Below are 11,771 nucleotides of genomic sequence, written 5' to 3'. Positions count from 1 at the left end.
TAAAAAGTACAATACAACCACCAACAAAAGCAAATGCCTAAAGCAAATGATCAACATAAGACAACCAAAGAAGACATTTCTACAATTATAAAAAATTTATTCTTAAAACAGTTTCAGTGTTATTTATACATCCAAAAAGGAATGGAAAGAAGTAAACACTTATTTATTCCCACCTCTTCATTACAATACGAAACCCAAACTATATCAATCTATATTAATACAAAATGTGTCTATATCAATCAATATAATAATTATAATTCTACATCATAATCCACTACATATGTGCTAAATATAAACCCACATAAGTACAATATACAATTGGCTATAAATTACAATTATATACAGTTTTCCTTATAATTTATGCCATATATGACTATCAACAGCTAACCAGACTCCATGAGCTTTCCCTCTAATTGGAAGTGTGTGTTTGCTCCTGGATGTTACCTGCATGCTGCAGGTGATCCTCCGGCAAGAGCAGATGGGCCCGGCATGGACTGGGTAGAGTGTTTGGATTGGGTCCCTCATGACTTGTGCCTAGCTGGAGACGCCTCATGTGACGAACCACTGCTGTGGCATTGAACGCTTGCTGTGGAGACGAGAGGCAATTATTTAAAACTCAGACCAACAAGCTGAAAAACTAGAACCTGGAAAGCAACTCAGGCATTTGTTACAGTTATGTTACTTTTTTCCAGGTTTGGAACTTGAAACTTAAAGGAAAGCAATTGAGGGACTCCTGCTTAACCCATAAAGACCCAAACATCCTAAATCATCTACTGGTGTGAAAGGTTTAATAACTTCTGAACCACTGAACCTATTAATCCATGTAAATAATTGGTGTAAAATGCAGTTTATCATCTTTTCATGGTCATTAGATATGACCCATTTGGACGTTAAGAAGCCCCGTAGTGAACGTGGAGGCACAGTCATCTTCTACAACATTGATTCACCAGTAAAACCCATGGAGTTTGATCAATCGCAGTGGATGGAGACACTTGGCTTATGTTCAGTTAATGATATATTTTGCTGACGAAGTCACCTTTTCTTCAGTTTTCTCTGTTTCTGATGTAATAACTCTCAACTTTAATCTAAACTTTTATGAACATATGTGTGATCAGGAAATTAAATATAAGAAAATACTTGATTTTCACAGAAAAAACGCAAAATAAAGAGGATAATGTTACAATAAATAGTGATAAATCACTTAAGAAAGGTTAAATATAGAGAAAAAAATTATTTGGGAACTGACGCAAAAGTAGGACTGGGCCTTTATGGGTTAAAATAAAAAAGGTAAAGGAACATACTGTGTCAGGCACATAAAGAAAAATCCAGATGTGTTTGAATTACCTTCCACTTGCTTTTGGCAAAATTCTTCTTGATCTGAGCACTGACCGACTCATGGATATTCTTATCCAGGGCAGTATCTCCAGCAATCCTGTCACACAAAAAGGTAAGTGTTTGTCTGTATTTACATGCATGTCTGAGACATACAGGCCATATTATATCGCAACAGTCAAACTGAAGTTTAGGAGTGAAAAAAAGAGAAAAGTACCAGGGATGCTGCAAAGCCTGTTCACAGGTATAACGCACGTTTGGGTCTTTCTCCATCAGGTGGACTATGAAGTCTTTAGCTGTAAAAAGAAAAGGTAAAAACTCCCTTATTTCAGTGTCCATTATAGTGTCTAAACACTAAGTGCATGATCAGTCTTGAAGTAATTTAAGTGCACCGAACAAACAGATACTTGATCAGCTGTCTAGGTCTTTGTCTGGAAGTGATGAACTGGGATCCGGTCCAGAGGGAGGGGTGAGTGTAAATCAAAATGGGCTCATTCCTTGGCCTGTGCAAACAGCTTAACGGCATCTTTCACTGTGGAGAAATCTGTTCAAGCACTTCCTCAAGGGACATGTTGGATAAAGGACGAGTTCACTTTATGAAATCTACTGTTGTATACCAACTGTAGCTAACAAATAATTAAACAGATGTTGACAAAGTGATTTTTATGTCTGACTTTTGCTGCTTCATAGGGAAATAGTAAACTGGAAAAAAACATTTTTTATATAATTTATGACCAATAGCTCAAAACGAGAAGTATACAAACACTCCTTGATGCTGAAAGCATTTTTGTTTTGGTGAAAATTATGGTATAAGTAAATGTTGAATCTTTCAGTTGAAGCATTCTAATTCTTTTCTTCTGTATACTCAGTGACTTTAAGAACGCGCATTTAGACCTATGAAACAATGGAATTTTTGTGCAAATTTTCAAAAAATCTGTAACAGACGCTAATTTATTGTTTTTACGAGGTTGTCTTCCACATTGTGTCAGGCTTTTTGTTGACAACAAATTCATCTGTTCTCAGTTTACATAAAATCCAATAACACCTTCAAAGTCAGGCTTAAGTCAACATGTTATTACTCAGGCCTTACACATCGTGACCGGTGGCCATACAAACTTGGGTAGGAAATCTTTTCTAGTCATCAGTACTCATCAGGCCAACACTTGAGTACGAACCGATGTGAACAGGCTAATGGTGTGCACTAGCAGTATGTACACAGACAGACGTAGCACCTGTCATAGCCTTATATCAAGACTTAATCGATGTTACAGACAGAGTGGCAGGAGGTCAACCTCACAGCACGGTTACAACAACTATCCAGGATCACCACATCCACCTGGTACATCTCTGGGATGGGTTCTCACCACTTGCTTTGACAGCAGTTGAGACCCTCATCACCAGCACAGTCTTGAATTACACAGGACTAATATTATCTCAGGGTTTCAGTGTTTGATGAAAGAGGGTTGGTAATTTTTACTATACAAACTACAGACATGGTGGATTTGTACTGATCACAGATCACAGACTACCTCCATAATTATTACAAATTAAGGTAATACAAGTCCCACCCAAACAGGACTTTAGATGGACTTATTTATGTTTTTATGTGTGTGTGTATGTATGTATGTATTTATGTATATATGTATTTATGTATGTGTGTATGCATGTATGTGTGTATTTATGTATGTGTGTATGCATGTATGTGTGTGTGCATGTATTTATGTATTTATGTATGTATGCATGCATGTATGTGTGTATTTATGTATGTATGTATTTATGTATGTGTGTATGCATGTATGTATGTATTTATGTATGTGTGTATGCATGTATGTGTGAATGCATGTATGTATGTATGTATGTATGTATGTATGTATGTATGCATGCATGTATGTATGTATGTATTTATGTATGTGTGTATGCATGTATGTATGTATGCATGTATGTGTGTATGTATGTATTTATGTATGTATGTATGTATGTATGTATGTATGTATGTATTTATGTATGTGTGTATGCATGTATGTATGTATTTATGTATGTGTGTATGCATGTATGTATGTATGTATTTATGTATGTGTGTATGCATGTTTATATGTATGTATGTATGTATGTATGTATGGATGGATATATGGATGTATGGATGTGTGTGTGCATGGATGTGTGCATGTATGTATGTATGTATTTATGTATGTATGTATTTATGTATGTGTGTATGCATGTATGTATGTATGTATGTATGTATGTATGTGTGTATTTTTTGCATTGTCCTCCATTAATGACTTGATCAGAAAAGTCCCATCACAAGACAGAACCAAGGTTCCAAGAACCTTGAAGAGAACCAGTTCAAGAGCCATGGCAACCTTAGGTTTTTTTTGTTTTTTTTTTTGCTGAAGACAACAACCCTGATATATTTTGTACCTGAATCAGAGATATCATCCCAGTAAGGAGAATCAAACTCATATTCAGCCTTCAGGATCTGCTCAAACAGTTTGGCGTCATTCTCATCGTAGAACGGAGGATATCCACACAATCTGAGAGACATGGGAAAGGACAGTAGTAGTAGTATTTGAACGTATTTATCTTGTGCCAGCTATTAAAGTGTACTCACAGAATGTAGGCGATGACACCAATAGACCAGCAGTCCACTGCTTTACTGTAGGGTTTCTGAGCCAGCACCTCAGGAGCTAAAAGAACGATAAACATAAAATAAACATGTCATGATGTCTGACACATTTTCAGCATCATTGTTGTGTCAGCTGTGAAGATGTTTTTAGTAATGAAAAGATATAAACTTCATACCAACATATCCAGGTGTCCCACAGGCTGTGGACATTACACTGCCCGAGCCCTCGATTTTAGACAAACCAAAGTCACTGATCATGATTTTGGAGTCTTCATCCATGCTGTAGTACAGGAGGTTCTCCGGCTAGGGCATGAAAAACAGCAAAACCAGGAATATTAATAGAAACACCCAACTTTATCTAAACTCTTTATACATAAAAACAGAGGTATCTACTTATATACAATAGCAGAGCAGCCTGAAACATGAAGAGTGAGTGAGTGAGTGAGTGAGAGAGTTAACTATTCAATAAAGTAAAGCATGTCAGCAATGCAAGTTACCAGAATAACTGATGAACTGGTTATTGTGTGTGTTTTTATGATTTTTGCATTTTGTCAATTGTCTTTCTTATCACCTGCCTAGGGACTACAGATTAAATTAGCACTGTTGCTACAATCTGGCATACAGTTATAAAAAATTATTAGACCATCAAAAATCATCAAAAACAATGGTTATGCAATCAAGTACTAACTCCTGTGTGTATCATGTGACTAAAAAACAGACAGAAAAGAAAACATGGAATCCCTAAAAGCACCGTTTTTGGCAGTACAATGTCATAGCTATTGATGTAAGAACTGCAGTGATTTTGGTTATTATCAAGAAAACAATGGAAAATGGCTAGATATCAGCTCTAAAATTAAACTCTTATGAGCTATTTTTGTTGTTATCATTATATTTGTCCAAACAAATGTACCTTTAGTTGTACTGGGCATTAAAATGAACAAGAAATTGAAGAAAACAAGGGTGGTCTGATATTTTTTTCCTTGACTGTATTTACAGCTGCAATTGTTGTAGATGTTCATTAATATGCACTGTCCCTAATACATAAATACATAAATAAATAAAAAATCTAAATCCATAGAACTAATAAATATACAGATAAATCTGAATCACTGAACATTAAATCAGATAAAGGTGGTTCCTTTAAAGTCAATAATTCCGGCTGAGAAGGTTAATATTAGGCATTAGCCATGACTGGATTAAATTCAGTTAATAACAAGAGTTTCTAAAAGGCACAGAATACTGAGCCAAACTGATAAATCAGCCTTCTATTAAATGTTGATAACTATTACATAAGGCAGAAAGTAGGTTTCTGATATCTTGGATGTTTCATTGGGTTTGCTAAAATACAACGCCACACATTGTACTTTTTTTTAAATTACTAGGCTCATTTTTCTGATTTCTGCCCCATGACTCACCTTGAGGTCACGGTGCACAATTCCCATGTCATGGAGGTATCTGACAGCATCCAGAATCTGTTGGATGAGTTTACTGGCATCTTTCTCTGTGTAGAAGCCCTTTTCTATGATCCGGTCAAACAGCTCTCCACCGGAGACGCTGCAAAGAAGAAGGATTCAGTCAAAAAACTGAAGAGAAATCTGAAATATTTCTGCTGAAATATACTGCTGTTGTTCATCTGTAACTAACAAAATGCAAAAACACAAACAGACAACAGGATCTGAAAAAGGACCCAGAGTGGTAGAAATGAAAGCGTCACATGCTTGATATTAGACAAAGACGCCACTAGATGGAGACTTTAGTCTGCTTACAGAACGTGTTGAAGTATGAGGGTGTTTTGTTTGAACTTCACATATTACTGAAAAACATATGAATAAACACATTCTCAAAAAAAAAAAAAAAAAAAAAACATCCTGAAGAAGGGAGGAATTACTAGGCAGATCAAAAAAAAATTAAATTAAAAACAGTGAGTGATAAAGGTGTCTTGTCATCAGTTTTACCTTGTCCACTTACTTACTTGTTATTTTTATTTCACTGTTTTTAAGTGTACTGCTGCTTTTATGTCTCTTTTAATTTATTCTTGTATTTTAGTCTGTTAGTTTGCTTTTTATTCTTCTTCTGTACGACAGGGTTTTAATTGTACAGCTGTTTTATGTTTTTAATCTATTCTTGTATTTTTCTTTCATTTTTTGTTTTTTCCCCTGTAAGTCGCTTTGGAAAAAAGTGTCTGCCAAATGCATAAATGTAAATGTAAATATACAACCTCCTCCTCTCCTTCCTTTTAATTTCTCTGATTTAGTCTGACTTTGATAAATGCATAAATGATTTATGTTTTTGGAAGTCTCCCAGTTAGTAGGGCTCCTAATCCTGATGTGTCCTTCCTCCTCTGTCTCTGACATTTCAGGGGTTGTGGTGGGTGGGAGGCTGACAGGCTGCAGGTGTGAGGGCCTGCTCCCCACTGCTGTTCAAGAGCAGGCGTAGTACGCTGCTGCTGTGTGCGCAATTAATGGCATGTGACATGCAGTGCGTGGGAGATCACACAAGGAGGGAGTATCAAACAGAAAAATCACATGAGGATGAACCACAGAAACCCACACATATGTGAATACTCACAGTTGCATGACAAGGTAGAGGTGTGATTTACTCTCAAATATCTCCTCCAGAGACACAATGTTGGTATGTTTAATCCTGTGTGAAGGAAGATGAGAAAACAGAGAAGGGGGGGGGGGGGGGGGGGGGGGGTACACTTGTTAGTCACATTAGTCTCATAGACATATCTATATATCTTCAGGAAACAACAATTACATTATGAAATCATATAACTGGGAGAAATCGGCGAATATTTCAGCCACACTGCTTCATGCACCAGTCACATGTTCTCCTTACTGGCCATACAGGAGGCTACAGTGCAGTGTGTGATGGCATGCAGCTCCTTAATTGGCTGAACTCTGTGTTCTGACCCGTGGGTGCAGTGGCAGGGGTGACAATGACAGTGACACACCACATCTAGATTGACATTGTACATCGCCTGACCGCTGTGTACTATAAGCTACCACACCTCAGCTGTCTCTAACACATGCTATTAACAAATACGCTGGGTTTCAGTGCAGTATTATATATAAAAACCTGGGCCCATGTTTATTACCCAATGATGTACACAGAGGTTTATTTATCTGCTTCTACCTTTAACTTGATGTGGATCAAAACAAGCAGCTCATTTGCCTCTTGAAACCACAGACATTTGTAGTATCATAAAACACAGCACATATCGGCACATGTATTATACTGATGTTTCCTGAATTGTAGATCGTCATCTCCTCTGCACATTCATTGCTGTGTATAATAAATATATGACTATGTACACTGCAAAAATCAAAATCTTACCAAGCGTATTTTTCTCATTTTAAGTAAAAATATCTCATCACACTTAAAATAAGACATAATCACCTAAAGAGTAAATTGTAAGTGAGATATAAGAACTTATTTTTAGACAATAGATCTTCGAAATCTTATTTCAAATAATCTTACCAAGATAATTTTCACTTGTTCCATTGGCAGATTTTTTTGCTTAATTCAAGTGCCAGTGGAACAAGTGAAAATTATCTTGGTAAGATTATTTGAAATAAGATTTCCAAGATCTACTGTCTAAAAATAAGTTCTTATATCCCACTTACAAGTTACTCTTTAGGTGATTATGTCTTATTATTATTATCTATTATTATCTTATTATTATTATTATTATTATTATTATTATTATTATTATTATTATTATTATTATTATTATTATTATTATTATGATAAGTGTGATGAGATATTTTGACTAGAAATTGGAAAAATACACTTGGTAAGATTTTGGTTTTTGTAGTGTAATGATTGTGACATTGACTTATGTGAGTAAATTAACTTGACTTCGCTTGTTTAACTTGATGAAAATGTGAAAAAGGTAAAAACTAAAATGATCAGCCTCAGTTAAGGTGCTAAAATCTTCACTGTGTTATTTAAGCTTGACTATCAAACCGTTCTATTTTATTTGTACTGGTTGAAAGGTTTTAGGTTCGTGCTGGCACTAAATGTGTAGACAGACTTACAGGAAATGCTGTTAATCATCCAGAAGATTAGCCTGTGAACCACACTGATCTTTGCTTTGGCAAATCAGTCCGGCAGTGATCTGATTCAACCTGATTTACACTTGGCAGACATGTATCTACACAGGTCAGGTTTGATACTAGGACGGACTGCCACCTCTGATTCTTCCAGTTGAGCATGAGCTTTTGTCTATGCAGGAACTCCACTAGTCCAAAACTTAGGGGGAGCCCCTGAATGCAACATGAACTGTTCTTCCTGTAACAGACAATACTATGATAATAATATATTTCAGATGTATGAGTGAAGGATGTATCGGCAGCTACATCACTTCATGTTCTGAATAGACCCTCTCACTCATTTCCTTCTACTTATTTCAGACTACATATGCTCTGCTTGCCTTCACTGTAGATTTTATTTACGTCAACAGTGGTCCGGCTTTAGTCAGTGGCAGAACCATTCGTTTGAGTGTGTATGTTTCATCTACAGCTGTGTTATGGTTTTTAAGTGCTCAAAAATATGCACTCATGATTCTGTTGCATTTAATGTGTTCAAAACAACTACCGAAACTTAAGACACTAGATGTTATGATCCAGAAAAGAGATAATACTGTAAAAGGAGTATAACTTAGTATTGATTCAGCTGATGACATTGTCTGTTTGGTATAGTCCCTTCCATGAAAATAACTACGCTTAAAGCAATAATGTGTGTTCTCATATTTCCAAGATAATGTTTTTGTGTTAAATTTACCAGCACGTTATTGCTCATTGTAGGTTTATTCATTAATATCCTTAGGCATAAAAAGCAAAATAACAAAAACAGACTGTTGTGAAAAAATTAATCACATTCAGAAAGTGAGTAGTGCAAAAAAGCAAAATACAAAAAAAAAAAAAAAAAAAAATACAATTATAATACAGCTGCCAGTGCAATTTGATGACACTGAGACTTTGTCAAGGTTTGTTTTTTGACCCATTGAAGTGCCTGCAATCAATTTCTTCCTTCTATATCCAGTGTCATTTTGGTCTGCGTCTTTTGAAAGCAGAAATTCCAGGTCATCAGATCAGCGCTGACAAGAAAGTTTGAGGTTTATGTATCAAAAACCCGCCAAAAACTCACACTAAATATCTGGAAAGAGTTATTGGAAATGCTACCAATCATCAAAGTGACAGATGTTTTCTGAGATATCACTTAATTAATTTTATTTATAGTGTGCCTTGTTTTGTTAAATACACAAGCGTCTCTACAAAAATGTTTCTTAAACTATGGAAGGTAAGTGCAAAAAAAATGGTATCAGTGTCTGGTTTACATATATAAAGAGTCCACAGTTGATTGAGTTGACTTAAGGTAGAGAGCATGCCAAGATAAAGCCACGTGTCTGAGTTGTACTGGAAGTACATTGTGTGTGTCCATCTGAGCTTATACTGGATTACAGCGATAACTCTGATCCTTACTGTAACAATGCTAACAATGCATGAACGCCTTAATTCATCTGCTTATCTTGGTATGGATGGATATAGTGGTTCGATTCAGTGAAGGATGAATGAAGGATTAAACCTGCAGAGTGGGCAGACACGTGTGAACCAATGTGAGCTCATGCATGGGCCGTCACTCACAATAACAGACGGTGGGTAAATACAGGACACTGCATTTACTTGCAGAGGTGTTTGTGTGGGTGATATACAACACCAGAGTTATGGCGGACACGGTCAAGGTAATTGGCAGAGAACTGAGATGTCGGCTGAGGGCTGGTGAGTCATTTACTGACCCCTGTCAGCACCTTTGGGTCTCGCTGGGCCTCAGCACAAAGCAGTCAGCAAATTAGAAGACAGAAGTGCCTCCACTGCAGCCAGTAATGACCATATCAGACATCAGGGGGAGGGAGGCAGATCGACTGATGCTGATATCTTCAGGCTGTTTAGTTGTCCAAATGATCAGAAACTCTATAGATTAATTATAGGAATCTTTTGGATAAATGAGTTGCTAAAGGAAGATAAGTGTCAAAAAGTATCCTGTGGTTTCTGTTGAATGTTTCTTCACAGAAAGCTATTTTGTAGAATAATCACACACTCGATGATTTCAGTTTATTTACCCTTAAAGACTTAGAATGAGTCTGTGGCAACTTCCAAATGATTCTTTCTGCACATTTAAGCCTTCACATGTGATATATCACTATTTTAATAGGATTATCCTCTTAAATTAGCATCTTTCAGTGAAAATCAGGAATTTTTCATCATTTAATTAACTGATCATATCGATGTTCACAAATGCTCAGAGTAAATTCAAAGGTTATATCAAAACAGGGAAAACAGGATAAAAAGTGACTTTTTTTTTTTTTTAGCAAAATATATCATTAAACGAATGATTAAATGAATGCAAAACCAGACCTACAACCACTACCACCTGTCAAACAACATGGGTGTTACAGGTAAATCACTATTGGAGAAAAAGACATTGTTTCCACATTCACTACAGAGTTTGAAGCAGAGAAATAGCATTTTACCTGAATTACTTTTATGTATTGATAGGATTTGTGGTTAGGAAACATTTTAGATCAGTCAATGCTGTTGGTCGCTGTTGGCTGTTTATGTCTGTGAGAGTTAAGGGTAAGAGAATCTGGCTTCTTATCAGTGTGATAAGAAACCAGCTTTATTGAATGCATGACTTCTAAAAAAAACCTCATCTAATAGTAGAAAGTCATAATATATTTCATAATAACTTTCATGAACAGAGAATATGTGAAGATATTATAGGTATGTTGAATAGCAACACAAACTCTACAATCTGTTTGCCAAAGAGACAACTGAGTACAAACAGGCCCCTGTTAAATTTCATAGACTATTATGACTGTGTTTAAATACATGCTGTAGTCCTCCTCAAACACCTACACATCTAAAAAATATGGGACTTTTGGTGTTTTCAGGCCAAAAACATTATGAGTAATGTTCCTGTGGTAAAAGGCTCACAGTCATTTTAATGTCCAACATGAACTGAGCGGGATCCCCTTGACAATCCCAAGTAAAATACACAGTACATGTAGTTAGGTTACACACATCTCTGCAGATTTTCAACACAGCCTCTTCATGCCAAGTCTTCTGATTGGTATGACTACAAAAGTGACTTAGCAAAGGGTGATTAGTCACTGTATCTGCACATGGCTCTGTTTGAGTAAATGTTTGGTCTAGATCACATGAGAGGAGGAAGGACAGCCAGACAAACACCGTAATGAAGTTACAGAGCAATATTACCAGTATATCAAACTACTATCATGTTACACGCATCACACGCTTCATCTTACGACAGAAAGAGATATGAGTTCACAGAGTTCATCCCAAAAGGATCATCAAGATCTGCAGACCTACATTAGCTGGTTTTTTTCACACATAAGCTATGATAGAATATTTCTATTTCTTCGTATAGGTTATAAACATTAATATTGAACAAGTGAGAAACACAGCATAAGTGACATTTATGTCAGACTTTGGCTCTTAACCCACAGGAAGGAGCAACAAAATCCAGATTACATGTGCTGTTGGCTTTATAGTTAAAACAATAACATATAAAAATTATAAAAAAAATAAACTAATTGTGTAAATAATGAACTGTATCCTGTAGTTACAAAATAATAGAACAGGTTTGTCTGATATTTAAATAAGCTGTGGCGGCAAAGGTAAACAGTAGTGGGGTTGGGTATCGCCACCCATTTCCTCATTTCCATTTTGATTCAGTATCTAATCTTACATTTGGTTAAACATATTTCAATTACAACAATTCTGCTTTA

General features: G+C 36.0%; 1 protein-coding gene across 2 annotated transcripts in view; it reads right to left on the bottom strand.

The window, feature by feature from the left end:
• Positions 1-11,771, bottom strand: part of camk1b (calcium/calmodulin-dependent protein kinase Ib) — a 51,975-nt gene that overhangs the window by 3,337 nt on the left and 36,867 nt on the right. For both annotated transcript variants that reach the window (XM_030134564.1, XM_030134563.1), the window contains 8 exons: positions 6,524-6,598; positions 5,371-5,509; positions 4,132-4,258; positions 3,941-4,016; positions 3,751-3,863; positions 1,550-1,628; positions 1,345-1,432; positions 445-586 (listed from right to left, as the gene is read on the bottom strand). In XM_030134564.1, the coding sequence (XP_029990424.1) occupies positions 445-586; positions 1,345-1,432; positions 1,550-1,628; positions 3,751-3,863; positions 3,941-4,016; positions 4,132-4,258; positions 5,371-5,509; positions 6,524-6,598 (839 nt within the window). The remainder of the gene's footprint in view (positions 1-444; positions 587-1,344; positions 1,433-1,549; positions 1,629-3,750; positions 3,864-3,940; positions 4,017-4,131; positions 4,259-5,370; positions 5,510-6,523; positions 6,599-11,771) is intronic.

This window comes from Sphaeramia orbicularis, chromosome 5 (assembly GCF_902148855.1).
Source record: "Sphaeramia orbicularis chromosome 5, fSphaOr1.1, whole genome shotgun sequence".
NCBI classification, from domain to species: Eukaryota; Metazoa; Chordata; class Actinopteri; order Kurtiformes; family Apogonidae; genus Sphaeramia; species Sphaeramia orbicularis.
The sequence above is the reverse complement of the archived record's forward strand: the minus strand, read 5'-3'. Positions and strand labels throughout refer to the sequence as shown.